Raw genomic sequence first — 15,771 nt, 5'->3', positions numbered from 1 at the left:
TCAACCAGTTTAGGACGACAACGGCGACGACGGTGCCCAGTGTTCTTTAAGCATCGCATGGCGTAAGGATATCAAATGGCGTGTGGCCAACGCTGCATATGTGTACTTCGTCTAAGGTACCGAAGGAGGTGGGTGCGATGGCAAAACAGGGACTGAGTGTCGCTTTCACTTTATTTAAGCGATGGTCACACCGCTGCTGGCGCTGCTACGGTGCGATTAGGGTTGAAAGCAGATTGAAACCTACTCTGAATATTACTTCTGGGGATAATGGAGACCTTGCAGCGAAAATGAGCTCATTTTAGATGAGGTGTTGGATAGCGAAATGAACTTTAGTTAGTGGAAACTTGGAAAAACCATGTTGATGATGTTTTGCTCAGCTGTCGCTGCATTTACGTTCCAGGTTCAATATTATCTACTCTTCGGCTAATTACACTCAATTCTGTTTTTAAGCGATTTTTTTTTTCACCTTTATTTTCGAACGCGTGATCTCAATTTTGGTCCTTTTTTTCAAGAAGTCTCAAAATTGAAAAAAAAAATCGCGTGAACAAGTAATTGAGTGCATATATTTTTTTATATAAATGCAGCTGGATTGGCCAGCATTGACATAACCTAGGATTCTATGCTTCCTCAAGGGTTGTGCAAATAAAAAATTATCAAGCTCTTGATGTTGTTAAGATTTTGAATTAAAAGCCATTTCTGAATTGTTCACTTGCACCCCTGCTTCCAAGTTTAGTTACAAGATTACAACTCAGGGGAGAATTTTGTGTGGTCGTTGGGGATAAATTCTATTCAACTCTTTACTGTAATAAGCTTGTTGGCCCTGAAAAAATCCGTTTTGTTGCCAAAATTGGTGATGATTTAACCTCCGAAACTGTACAGAGTGCGTCTCTGTCTCTTCAAAGCGTAGATAAAATCTATGGCCGCTTACGCTTGGCGTGTTCAGTGTAGGTGACAGCATCTCAGATCTCATTTTCCACGAACAGCTTCAGCACACCTTGTAGATCAGACCGGAGATACGTTTGACACCGCCACGGCGAACCAGACAACGGATGGCGGTTATCACGAAAAACCTTGCGATGACACTTGACGCCTTCTTTACCAAGACCTTTTCCTCCTTTGACACGACCAGTCATTGTTGCTTGTTAGGTAGAAGAGCGGACTACCTAACCTGCCACCACCTTCCTACTGCTGCTATTGCTGCTTCTGCTGCCTGATCACCACGCCATCCGATGCGAAAATGATTTGAGGCTACTACTAAAATTATGTTTATTTCTGTTGATTATGGTAGTACATTGATTTATTATTTTAATTGATTAGCCTACCTGGCTCTTCATCTTTGTTTGATTTGTTATTCTAATTTAATATTTGCGTTTTTCAACTAGTTTACAGAATACCCCTTTAGGGATGTGTTTTATTTGAATTGAAAAAAGTGATAACCTACCTAACTACGAGTATAACTTAACCTAACGTGCTAGATCACGTATGATCTGATGATTTGATCTCAAACAGGTGTCTGTGAACCTTTCCAGGATGAATACTCTCCGTTCTTCTATTGTCTGAATTCCAGCCAGGAGGTGGATCTCAGAATTTCTAGTTCGCGGGGGACTGTTTAGGACCATCCTAAGGATCTTGTTCTGGATCCTTTGGAGTTTAAGGTGATGGCATTTTGCGCAACTCTCCCAGATTGGCATACCGTACTCGATTACAGGAAGGATGATTTTTTTTGTAGACAGCAAGCTTATTTTTCAGGGACAGGGTTGACTTCCTGTTGATAAGTGGATACAACGATCTTATCAAGATGTTGCACTTGGTTTTTGTTTTGTCAACGTGCTCCCTGAAAAGAAGCTTGCTGTCTAGTGTTAGCCCGAAGTACACGACCTCTTTGGACCATTCCACCACTGTGCCGTTCAGGCAGATCTTGTTATTCTCCGACGGAACAAGTCTAGAAGATTTAAAGTGTGGAAAGATAATGACCTGGGTCTTTGCCGCGTTGATACGGATCTTCCAGCTGTTGAAATATTCAGACAGGACGTCCAGGCCACTCTGAAGTTTGGCAGTCAGAGCTCCGATGACCCTACCCTTGTAGACGATGGATGTGTCATCTGCAAACAGAGACAACGATCCACCATCAGGGAGAGCCGGCATATCGGAGGTGAACAGGTTGAATAGGATGGGGCCAAGGATGCTTCCTTGTGGAACCCCGGCACCGATGTTGAAAGCATCCGATGTGATGCCATTCAGAGAGACTCGGAACGTCCTGTCTGATAGATAGTTGTTTATGATCTTCACTAGGAAGATTGGAAGACCGTACTGCTGCAATTTGAACACCAAGCCATCATGCCAGACATTGTCGAACGCTTTTTCAACGTCCAACAACGCCATAGCAGATGTTTTCGAAACAGACTTGTTCCATCTGAGAATGTTTGTTACTCGAGTCAGCTGGTGGACGGTCGAACGACCATTCCGAAAACCAAACTGTTCCTCGAGTAACAAGTTGTTTTCATCGGCAGATGTTAGGAGCCGGTTGTACAGTGCTCTTTCGAACAGTTTTGATAACCCTGAGAGAAGGCTGATTGGTCGATAACTTGAAGGAGAGGACGGATCCTTCCCAGGTTTCCGGATGGGTATGACTTTAGCTGACTTCCAACACGAGAGGAAGTAGCCAAGTCTGAGGCACTGATTTTCAATGGTTGTAGAATCTGGAACTCCAGTGTTTGAGTTCCAGATTCAGGATGTTGTCGAATGATTTGATATAGGCCAACAGTTCGTCAGCCGTATCCCGGATTCCTCTGGAAAAATGTTAGGAGTCTGAAGAAGATTGGTTGCATTTTCAGCAACCTCAGATTCATGAGGGCTGCCGATGTTTTGTCCGCGATTATGGGAGCTGACGAAGTGTTGACCTATCGCAGCAGCCTTCTCTTCAGAAGTTATCAGATGAACCACTGGGTCGCCGGGACGATCCAGTGGGGTCAGTGGTGGAATGGGCCTAGGCTTGTTTTTAAGAATTTTTGTAAGTTTCCAGAAGGGCTTAGCACAATCTGGGAGAGAGCGGATCTTACTAGCAAAATCGTTATTTCTGAGATCCACCATTCTGGCCTGAACGATCTTTGTTAATCGATTACAATTGGTTTTCAAGTTAGGCAGGCCAGTACGCTGGTACTGCCTACGAATGGTGTTGCGGAGTCTAATGAGATCTTTGGTAGGGCTGTCAAGGTTCAGAGTGTTACTCACCTGTCTGGATACTGGCACGTGTTGTTCCCTGGCCCAGGAAATCGCCTCCTCGATGGTTTGTAGACACCGGTCAACATCTCCTGACGTCCCCGGTTAGACATCGTAGTCGATGGTTGTGTCGACGCAGTGTTGATATTGCGCCCAGTTGACTCGATGGTAGTTGCGCCGGGAAGCTTCGAATCGGTTTACCGAGGATCCAACTTCGGCCACCACCGGGTAGTGGTCCGAGCTCAGCTCCTGGAATGCCACAGGTTGCGAGACGTTGTGTCCCATGTTGCTTACGAAGATGTCGATGGTCGCATGGACCCCAGACCGACTCAACCGGGTGGGAGAGTCCGGGGCCAAGATGGTATAGTGGCCCTCTTGCAGGTCTTCATTGAGGATGATGCCGTTTCTATTGCTCCGACCGTTGCCCCAAGTTTGATGTTTTGCGTTCAGATCGCCAGCGATGATACAGTTCCCGCTCCTCCGGGTGAGTTTGATGATGTCTTTGCGGAGGGCCACTGACGACCCGTCCCTGATGTTGGTTTGCTTGGGGCAGTAGGCCGCGATGATTGTGATTGGGCCAAGTGATGTGCTCACCTCCACTCCGATGGCTTCAATTGTTTTCAGCTGGAAGTTTGGTAGCAGCCGGCAACTGATGTTCCGTCTCGCAGCGATGGCCACTCCTTCACCTCCAGAGCAGGTGCGATCAAGTCTGACGAGCCGGAAGTCGGGAAGAAATACGTTCAGTTCGGGCTTCAGATGCGTCTCGGTGATGATAGCAATGTCGACCTCCTTGGTGTTGAGGAAATCGAGTAGCTCTCTATGCTTGTTCGTCAGTGAGCAAGCGTTCCAATTTGCAATTTTTATAGCTTCACGGTCCATTTTTGGTGACGAGTGACAAGGCAGCATGAAGCTGTTCAGATCGAGTCTTGCAGGTGCGCAGAATGACGATCACCTCTGCAACCAGCGTTACTAGTTCCTTTGATGTTAACGGAGATTCGTCAACTAAGTCACCTGAGGCAACACGGGCATACGATAGTCCAGGCGCCGAGCCAGAAGCTAGATTTGGCAGAGCTGCAGCAACAGTGAGGCGATGCTGAGCTGAGGAGGCGGCCCGTTGAGTGTTGTTGAGAGGTAGCGGTGGAAGATTTGGGACCAGACGACGAGGATGGATTACCGGGTATTGTTCGTCCGTGATGGTGGTGCACGTTTATTTCGATGCCAGCCTGGCTGGTTGCTAGTAGCCACCTTCTTCCTCATGGTGATGAATTCCGTTCGCTTGGGACAGTCCCGAGTAGTGCCACGGTGAGTTCCACCGCAATTCACGCACTTCGGGTCGGTGTCATCAGCTTGAGCACAGGTCGCCGTCGAGTGGGCCATAGCACACTTGTCGCAGCGTGGTTTCATACGACAGTTCTTCGTGCCATGGCCGAAGGAGAGGCAACTTGTGCATTGGGTCACATCACGGTGTTGCGGCTTGTAGTATTCCCAGTCGATAATGACCTGAAACAGGTCACGTATGTTGCTCTTGAGCGCAGCAAGGGTGGTGGAGCCCTTCGTGAGGTGGACCAGGAACAGTTGGTCACGATAGTTGGTATTGGGCATAGGCCGTCGATTCATTGGGTGAACTGCCTCTGATTTCAATCCGAGCCTCACCAGCTCATCTTTTACGGTAGCCGCTTCGTACGACGGCAGACCTCGTAAAACAACCTTCAATGGTTTCATCGAAGGCAAATCGTGAGCGTAAAACTCCACTGTGCTGTTCTTCAACAGGTCACCGACCGACTTGTACTGCTGTACGCTGGAGCACAGGATCTTTGTTCCAACGCTACAGATTTTGAATCGCGGGAACAATTTGCGTTTTGCCAGCTCATCCCTAAGCTCGGCGACGTCCTTCATCGGGGTAAACAGCGGGGGAATCCGCTCCGCAATTTCAGCGGCGTCACCACCGCCATTTTCTATTTCGAGTACCGAGAATTGGTTGCTCTATAGCAGCCGATTTGTTGCGTCATCCGAAGCAGCGCTGGGATCCGTTTGGGCCTTCATGCTAGGGTTCTCCGATGCAGGAGCAGTAGTACGCTTGCGTACCATGCTTTGTTTATTGGCAAGTGCAATTAGACTTGCCAATGCGCCTGTCGATGACGGCACTTCCACGACGCGAACGTAGCAATAAAACGAACTAGAAAAAACTCGATAGCGAAGCGAACGAACGAACGAACTATACTGCTAGACGGTCTAGCAACGAATGATTTGAGGCTAGACAGCAGCGCTCTTTTATATCTTTTCAGGCTAAAGCAGCAACCAAGTGGTACTCGATTATGACGATTGGGTTTGAGAAGAACGTTTATTTCGTAAAAGCAGTGATAAAACTATCACTTTTTATTTGTACATTGAACAATGCTTAACATTACCACTTTTTCTAACGTTTCTTGTTGAAAATCATCAGTCGAAAGCATTTTAATTGATGCGTAGAAATATTTCTGATTGATTGGTTATAAAATTATTGAAATTGGTCCAGGGGCAGCTGAGTTAATAATGTTCAAAATCTTTCATAATTGTGTTACATCTTCCATTTTCGGTTTTCACAAGCTGTACCCGCATATAGAATTCACAGACGTTGTTCTAAGTAAAAAAAAGGGTTGTGTCCGAACTACGACCGCATTATTGGGCCGTGAAATTAACAAAACAATTCTATTGAATAAACAAAATAAATAAATTATATTTTTTCCAAATCAACAAAATTAGTTCTGTTAAAAATCAACAGTGTTTTGAAATTCACGGTACAAACTATCTTAAAATGGGGATTACATTTTTTAATCATTAAATTCAAATTCAATTCCATTCACAATTAGATTAAAAACATGTACACTCAACGTTCGGCAATATTGGATTATCACCTAGCGAATGGCATTTACTAATTGAAATTGATGTCATATAACAAACCGGTTTGAAATGTATAGAAATATTTATTACATTGTGATGATGTATAATTATGACAGACAAGGTTATGCTAACTGAGACTCATTTTCAGATGACTTTCAGTTAACGGTGTAATTCAATAAAAGGAATGCTTAGAGTAACATAGTACAAACAAATACGTATTTCTACTACAATGTGCAGTCAATCCCACTAAAAACTTATCTAAATCTAATCCCCTTAAGTACTCATCTCCTAGGTAAACATACCAAGATCACACATTTTTACCTAGGAGTGGGATTAACAGTGGGATTGACACTGATGAAAACTGAAAGTGGGGTATAGAACAGTTACAAACCAAATAGCAAAAAATGGAAGACACCTCAACAGTTTTGTCGCCTTTGCAACAGCAACACGGCAACCATGTTAAATTTATCTTACTCAGCTGAATGATACACTGAGAAAAATAGACTTACGAATTTCATAAGGCTCGTCTTATGAACAACAGATATGAATTTCATAAGTACGACTTATGAAAGATTTTTGTCTAACATAAGGTAGCTCTTATACGCATTTAGCCTTTCCATTGACATTGAGTTGACAGACATGTTGTTGGGGTATGGGTGACTCACCGGCGCTGGCTATACGGGAAGGGCTTCAACGGGACGGGTCAGCTTTCATTTTTCGTTCCTTTTCAGATGCAGAACCAGCGAGGACGATGGAACTTTGACGAAGGAGACGAACAGAACGGACGATGGCAATTCGCACAATCTGGGGTGCATCCAACAACGATTCCGAAGGACGCAATGTAGCACGGTTCAGGCCGAGTGAAAAATAAAACAAATCCGGAACTACAACGGGGAAAAACTCGAACTTCTCGCGGATAGACAGAAAACGCTTGCACTCCCTTTCAACCTTTTTACTTTGTGTTTTATTCAAAATGGGAAAACATGACATTTCTAGCTGTCAATGCGAACTAAGAGCGAAAACATAGCGAAAAGCGCTATGCTACCGAAATATTTCATTGTGCCGTTTCTAACTAGAGTAGTGATTCAATTTATTACCGGCCACCTTCGCAAATTATTTGCGAAACAAATTATACTAAATCAAACGGTAATTTACTCATTTCAATAAATGTGTTGTTGTTTGCAAATCTTACTCTTCTACGGCACACTCCAAATGGCAAATTTTGCAGACTGCTCTCTTCAAAATTCCAGTTGAAGTTCGAAGGCTAACCACTCGGGTAACTCCGTCAGATCCGGGGTGAAGCTCAAGGATGCGGGTCACCGGCCAGCGGGCAGGAGGAAGAGAATCATCTTTCACAATGACGACGTCACCGATGCTGAGCTGGTAACGCTTCGGGTTGATCCGGTACTGTAGGTTCAACTCCTTCAAATACTCATTTCGCCAACGGTGCCAAAACATTTGCGAGTGCTTCTGAAGCTTTTGGTACTGGCTAAGCCGGTTGAACGGCACATTTCGGTTATCTGCTTCGGGAAGAGGACGGATCATATTTCTCACCAAGAAATGCGCTGGGGTGAGGGTGATAAGATCATTCGGGTCGCTCGAAAAGGGCAACAGTGGACGAGAGTTCATGCACCATTCGATTTTAATAAGCACCGTGGACATCTCTTCGAAGGACAGCAAAGAAGAGCCGAGTTGACGAACGAGGTGAGTTTTGGCAACCTTCACTGCCGCCTCCCAGAGGCCACCGAAGTTAGGAGCACGAGGAGGGATCAAGTTCCACTGGATGCTGTCTTCGGCGAGGCGTTTGACGATCTTGTTGTTGTCGGGACCGGGTTGGAGCATAGTGTACAACGCGTGCAATTCATTTTTCGCCCCGATGAAGTTTGTGCCGTTGTCTGAATACAAGTGCTGGGGCTTATTCCTTCTCCAAACGAACCGATCAAGTGCCATCAGGAATGCGACTGTGCTCAGGTCACTCACGAGCTCCAGGTGGACCGCTTTTGTGCTCATACAAACGAAGATGCTAATGTAGGATTTGCGGGCAGCTGCTTTGCGATGTATTGGCTTGAGGAAAATGGGACCACAATAATCAACGCCGGTGCAGGCAAAGGCTTCGTTGGCGGTAACACGGGCGATGGGAAGTTAACCAATCGGTTGCTGGATGGGTTGCGGGTTTGCTCTGTTGCACTCGTAGCACTCTCGTATGACACTTCGAACTGTTTTTCGGCCATTCAGCGGCCAGAATTCATCACAGACGACTGACAGGGTCATCTCAATTCCACCATGGACGAACTTGCGGTGATGGTGCTTCAAAAGAAGATGTGTAAAGGGGTGGAAACCGGGGATGACAATCTGGTGTTTTACGTTATACGGTGCAATACGGACAGCCGCAACCGGCCACCCACACGGATCAAGCCATCAGCGTCGATGAACGGGCTCAGTAGGTGAAGAGAAGATTTGTTCGTGACCATCTGTCCTTTCTTCAAACGCTGCAGGTCTTCGGAGAATGCTCCAGCCTGAACTATGCGCACGAGAACTAATTTGGCGTTTTGTAATTCAGCAACGGAAAGAATCCTACTGGAATGTCGCTGCTTTTTGTTGCGAGCATTGTGGCAGAAACGAAGGCAATATCCAACTGTACCAAGCAGGGTCTGGAACGATGAAAATGTTTCGAATAGCGGGTTTGGTGTGAGCACTTGGGTAGTCAAGATCAAACTCTTCTTCAGCTCCAATTCTTCGTCGGTGAACTTGCTGTCTAGGCAGGCTTGAACAGGCCACTTTGATTTTTCTTCACGCAGCCACCTGGGTCCATATTTCCATAGCTCACTGGTGATCAAGTCTTCGGCGGAGACTCCTCGCGAGATCATACCAGCAGGATTTTCGTTCCCGGAAATATGCTGCCATTGTAAACCATGAGAAATGGTTTGGATTTCGGCGACACGATTCGCCACAAACGTCTTCCACGTTCGTGGGGGTGCTTTTAGCCACTGGATAACTATCGTTGAGTCAAACCAGAAGAAACATCCAGAGAACTTCATATCCAATGCGGCGTCGACCTTTTCAAACAGGCGGGAGGCAAGCAGCGCGGCACAAAGCTCTAGGCGCGGGATGCTGAGTGGCTTCAAGGGGGCAACCTTTGACTTCGAAGCAAGCAAGCTCACTTGTACACGCCCTTCAGAGGTTTCGGAGAGGACGCATATGCATGCGCCATAGCCTACTTCTGACGCGTCTGCGAAGCAGTGCACTTCCGCAATGCAATAGCCGGGAACGAACGCATACCTTTCGATACAAAAGTTGGAGAGGTTTGGAAGTTGTTCGCAGAATTGATTCCACTTACATTACAAGTCGGGTGATACTTCTTTGTCCCAATCCAATGCCGAAAGCCACAGTTGCTGCATGATCATTTTCGCCTGAACTACGACGGGTGCGAAGATCCCGAGTGGAACTGTGCGATAGCTGACAGAATGTTACGTTTTGTGGGCGTTTGGTTTTTCACGGCGATGGAGACATCAAGACGGAAAACATCTGCCTCAAGATCCCAGCGTATTCCAAGGGTCTTGATTATTTCTCCAGGATCGAATCTCAGCGACGAATAAGTCCCAAGAACATCAGGAGGGAGTCCAGATAAAACGGGAAGCGAATTGGACCACCTTTCTGCAATAGTTCAATTAGTTCTTCACGAAGGAGGATAGCCTCTTCGATGCTATCGGTTCCGGCGAGGATATCGTCCACGTAGGTGTTCTTCTTGATGGCCGTGCTTGCTTTCGGGAACGGGATCCCTTCATCTTCGACGAACTTCAAAAGTGTTCGTGTAGCCAGGAACGAGGACGGTGCGAGGCCGTAAGTGACAGTGCATAGTTCATATTCCTGAATCAGTTGTGAAGTGTTGAAGCGCCGCAGAATTCTTTGCAGGAGACGATCGTGTACATGCATCAGTATTTGGCGGTACATTTTCTCGATGTCAGCCACCAAAGCGATCAAGAATTTCCGGAAACGGAGAACGAGACTGAATAGCTCGTCCTGCACGACGGGTCCGACACACAAATGCACACAATGATTTACTGATCATTTCAGCTAATTTCATGGTACTTATTAACCTTTCTACAGCAGCTTTTCCGATGATATATGGTACAATAACACTTCAAAATGGTGCAAAGCGGTGCATACTAAGGAGCATTTTCAAATGCTTAATGTACAGTTTTCTCTATTTTAGGGAGCGTACTTTAAATATTCACTGAGCATTTTAAGATTTTTAACGTATTTTGATCAATAATTTAAGGAGCAACCCGATCTATTTTAAGGAGATTTTTTTTACTTATTAAGGAACATCGTCATTGTTTAATGATTAATTTACCTTTTTACCTACAAGGTACTCTCCCAAATTCTATGCCGCCGTCTGTCACCATATGCAAGAGAGTTCGTGGGGCAATACCAGGCGGGATTCATGGTTCTGCAGAAATGCCGTGAATACAACGTGCCCACACATCATTTGTTCATCGATTTCAAATCCGCATACGACACAATCGATCGAGATCAGCTATGGCAGATTATGCACGAGTACGGATTTCTGGATAAACTGACGCGATTGGTCGAGGCGACGATGGATCGAGTGATGTGCGTTGTTCGAGTATCGGGGACACTCTCGAGTCCCTTTGAATCTCGAAGGGGGTTACGGTAGGGTGATGGACTTTCGTGTCTGCTGTTCAACATCGCGTTAGAAGGTGTGATCAGAAGAGCTGGGATAGACACGAGTGGCACGATATTCAGGAAGTCCATCCAGCTCCTTGGCTTCGCCGATGACATTGACATTATGGCACGGAACTTTGAGATGATGGCGGAAACGTACATCAGACTGAAGGCTGAAGCTAGACGGATTGGACTTGCCATCAACGCATCAAAGACAAAATACATGAAAGGAAGAGGTTCTAGGGAAGACAATGTTAGCCTCCCACCCCGAGTTCAGATTGACGGTGACGAAATCGAGGTGGTCGATGAGTCCGTGTATTTGGGCTCACTGATGACCGCCGAAAATGATACCAGCAGAGAAATTCAAAGACGCATTATGGCAGGGAATCGTGCCTACTTTGGACTCCGGAGGACGCTCCGGTCGAATAAAATTCGCCGCCGCACGAAGTTGACTGTCTACAAGACGCTGATTAGACCGGTGGTCCTCTACGGCCACGAGACCTGGACTATTCTCGTGGAGGACCAACGCGCCCTTGGTGTTTTCGAACGGAAGGTGTTGCGTACCATCTACGGTGGAGTGCAGATGGATGACGGAACGTGGAGGAGGCGAATGAACCAGCTGCTGGGAGAACCATCCATCGTCCACATTGCAAAAATTGGAGGGCTGGGCACGTCGTAAGAATGCCGCACGACGACCCAGTGAAAATGGTTCTAGAAAGCGATCCAACAGGAACAAGAATTTTTAAAACGAGTACGAGGATCCAAGGGTCAATTCTTTAGTAATATGTTTAACGGAAATTAAAGCATTTGCACTATTTTTTTAGTTTTGTGACCGAACTTCAGTTTTCTGATTTGGGGTTACTTTGATAATGCTCGATGAATGTAGAAAAATAATGGGTGAAACTTAAACAATTTTGTTATTTAAATATAAAACTTTGAATGAGTATACAATCAGAAAACCTCATAAGCAATAAGAATTCAACATTGAATTTGTGATGGCTGTATCAGAAATACTTTTCATAAGAGATGGTTTGTGTGCTTTTTCAAACAGGCGAAAAACACGAAAATTTTTTTTTTTTTAATATTTTTGTAAAATGTGTAGCACTTTTTTTTTCTCCTTTGGTTTTGTTTTCCGTGCTGAGCACCAATGCTACTGACGCCAGGGAGGCAGCTCCCACACCTGGACCCTACCTATCGACCCATCAACTCATGAACCGGGGACCAACGGCTTTACTTCCCATCTGAAGGAAGGCGTGATCAGAGATGTAATGCCTCAGAACATCCCGGCGGCGCTGACTAGGATTGAACCCAGGCCTGCTGGGGTGAGAGGTAATCACGCTTACTACTACATCACCGGCGCCGCTGTGTAGCACATTCTATATAAAAACTATATCCGGAACTACTCTAAGCTACAATATGGAACCAATGTTTCTAATTTGGAAAAAGCGTAGCGAGTAAATTTAATCTTTACATTATACTATCAAAGTTACCCGCATTATCAATGATACCTCGTTTTACGGTACTCTATTTTGAGTAAGGTAAAACGTGTGTGTTGGAGTGTCGTCAACGCAAATGCTTTCACCACTATCAATATAAAGTTATCAAATAAATTACGTAGGCCTAATTACGTCCCTAAGGTTTGGCCCATAGTTGTAAAGTGCAAATAGCGTTTGTTCGAATATCAGCAGGCAGAACAGTGATTCTGTGCTCAATTCGATCACGGGGACTTTTACGCCCTTTTACGACCTTTGAATACCCTTGAGGCCAAAGGAAGACAACCCTATATCTCTATCAGAGTCATGTTGAGTACACGCATGCACGTATGCACTCCACAAGTTAGGTTGGACTGTATTTCCTCTGCCATCTTACACAGCTCATTCCGTATCGAGCGCTGAGCCGGTTAACACGGTCCCGGTCTCGTCACAAGACATTCAGTTTTTTTTCGCATCACAGTGCAGTGTCCAGGTGATAAGCGCGCGTGTATCGGAAGCACCGGAATTCGGCGAGCCCGATTATGTCGTGTGTTCACCTCTAAACTGGTGAAAGGTCATCATCACCATCATCGATCTCACCATCTGCAGCCACACACAAGCAGCAGCAAAGGAGTATGTACCGTCTGTATCAGCTGAAACGGTTATTGACTTAAGTATAATAGAATAGTTTTCTTTCGATAGCTACGCTATTGTATGGCAAAATTCTGCTTCGAGTCTGACACGTCAACGTGTGCTCGTTTTGTATTCGGCCGATAAGGGAGAATCGTGTACAGTGAGACAACCTTGATCAAGTAGTTAGAAGTTTTTTTAATTATTATTATTATTTTTGTATATTGTTGATTTGATTGTACACCGGGCAACAATATTTCATAATTTTTTTTGTTTTTTTTTCTGGGCTTTTTTTTTCTTTTTTTTTTTGCATTTTAAGTGGTTGCACACCGCTTTTGCGCAACACTTATGGCGTCTTTGGATGTCTACGTTGCGCGAACCAGGTACTACCAACCGTATTCGAAAGGACCATGGGTTGTCTTTTTTCGACCCAAAAATAAACCTTTGAAAACTCTCGACATTACCATTACGGGAATCTTGGTACATAAGGAAAGATTCAACAAACTGCGTGTAGAAGCACCGAATTATGATGTGGCAAATAAAATTGCTGACCACGAGCTTTTTAGTGTTGAGTATAACATCTACATCCCTTCTCGAGATGTGGAGATAGAAGGCGTGGTCTCCGACGCGAGTCTGACTGTCGAGGACTTGAAACGTGCCTCGGGTAGTTTTAAAAACTCGACATTCGCTACCGCGCTAGTGCAGATACTGGATGTAAGGCAACTGCACTCAGTATCCTTGCTAGACGGTAAAAAAGTTTATCGACATTCAGACTCGTTTAGGGTGACTTTCGCAGGTTCAGTTCTCCCAAACTATGTTAAAATTGATGGTGCTTTTTTTCCGGTGCGGTTTTTTGTACAGAGGGTATACAATTGTACCAACTGCAAAAGGCTGGGACACTCGGCCAGCTATTGCGGCAACAAAACTCGTTGTGGCAAATGTGGTGAAAACCATAAAGAGGATTCTTGCCACAAAGAATCAGTAAAATGCGCATATTGTGGCGAGAATCCTCACCCCTTGCAGGAGTGCCCAATGTACAAACAGCACTCCGATAAAGTGCAGCGTTCAATCTCTGGACGCTCCAAGCAGTCATATGCACAAATGGTAAAGGCTGCATCAGCCGTCCAAAATGAAAACCAATTTTCGATTTTGTCAGCTGAAGAATCGGACTCTGACTTATCCGATGAGGGTGATTCTACGGTGGTACACGCACCTTCAAAAATGGACGGATCACAAAAAAGAAAATGTCCTTCCCCGAAAGTGCGCCGTAAGAAAACTAAAGTCACCTCCAGAAGATTGCCAAATTCTCAGGGTAATGGGGATGTAGTCTAGTGCCTAAACTAGACTCGTTCAAATTTTTACTTCACAATTCTGATTGTGATATATTTGCTCTCTGTGAAACATGGCTTTCTTCCGATAAAGAACTCAACTTCCACGATTTTAACATTATACGCCTGGATAGAAACGATTGTTATGGAGGAGTACTTTTAGGGATCAAAAAGTGCTACCCTTTCTACAAAATTTCCCTTCCTGCTCTATTAGGCGTCGAAATCGTCGCTTGCCAAATAAATCTGAAGAACCTTTGCATAGCTTCAGTTTATGTTCTACCAAGAACCTCCATTAGCCGTAGTCAACTCTGGAATCTAGTTTCGATTCTTCCATCTCCAGCATTAATTCTGGGTGATATGAACTCCCATGGTACTAGGTGGGGCGATCTATATGACGACAATATAGCGGCTATTTTTTACGATTTATGCGACGATTTCAACTTGACTATTTTAAACACTGGTGAAGCGACACGTATAGCAAAACCTCCGGCTCGAGAAAGCCGACTCGACCTACCTCTGTGTTCAAGATCGCTATCATTGGATTGTCTGTGGAAGGTTATCAATGATCCCCATGGTAGTGATCATTTGCCAATCATCATTTCAATTAAGTGTGCCCCTCACTCTGTAGAACCATCTTGAGTTCCATTTGATCTTACAAGGAACATAGATTGGCAGAAATATGCAACGGCGGTGACAATCGGTGCCGAATCAATAGATACGCTTCCACCATTGAAAGAATATCGATTCCTCGCCGATTTGACTTACAAAAGTTCACTGGAAGCACAAAAAAGAAAAGTTCCAAGTGCACCCTTCAAAAGGAGACCAGCCACACCTGGATGGGACGAAGAATGCACAAAATTGTATGTAGAAAAATCTGATGCTTTCAAAGCTTTTCGTAGACACAAAACTTCCACATATTTCGAGGAATATTCAAAGCTTGAGACAAAGCTGAAACAATTAGTCAAAGAAAAGAAACGCGGTTATTGGCGCAATTTCGTCGAGGGACTCTCACGGGAAACCTCAATGAACACCTTGTGGAGGGTGGCTCGGAACATGCGTAACCACTCATCTTCTAATGAGAGTGAAGAATACTCCAACCGATGGATATTCGATTTCGCTAAAAAGGACTGTCCGGACTCAGCTCCAGCACAACACATTCTTCGAGAAGCGTCTCCGAGCGGCAGCTCACTGGATAGACCATTCACAATGCTGGAATTCTCTATGGCTCTTCTTTCATCGAACAACTCCTCACCGGGAAGCAATATGATTAAATTCAATCTTCTGAAAAATCTCCCAGATATCGCTAAAAGACGCTTGCTAGACTTATTCAATTCCTTACTAGAAAACAACATTATACCGCCTGAATGGAGACAGGTCAAAGTAATAGCCATTCGAAAACCTGGCAAACCAGCGTCTGACCATAACTCATACCGTCCGATTGCGATGCTTTCGTGCATTAGGAAATTGTTGGAGAAAATGATCCTTCGGAGACTCGATCAGTGGGTCGAAACAAATAACTTGCTATCAAATACACAGTTTGGGTTCCGCAAGAACAA

The 15,771-nt window shown here is 45.0% G+C and overlaps 1 protein-coding gene across 1 annotated transcript; it reads right to left on the bottom strand.

The window, feature by feature from the left end:
• Positions 1–9,681: 9,681 nt before the first annotated feature.
• On the bottom strand, positions 9,682–10,050 carry LOC135708665 (uncharacterized). The gene has a single exon (XM_065230765.1). It carries the CDS (start codon positions 10,048–10,050, stop codon positions 9,682–9,684), a length of 369 nt encoding a protein of 122 aa, XP_065086837.1.
• Positions 10,051–15,771: the final 5,721 nt, after the last annotated feature.

Source organism: Ochlerotatus camptorhynchus, unplaced genomic scaffold, assembly GCF_037179485.1.
Source record: "Ochlerotatus camptorhynchus isolate MF236.1 unplaced genomic scaffold, CSIRO-AGI_Acam_v1.1 ptg000330l, whole genome shotgun sequence".
Lineage (NCBI taxonomy): Eukaryota > Metazoa > Arthropoda > Insecta > Diptera > Culicidae > Ochlerotatus > Ochlerotatus camptorhynchus.
Note: the sequence above shows the minus strand (reverse complement) of the source record. Positions and strands in the feature narration are given on the sequence as shown.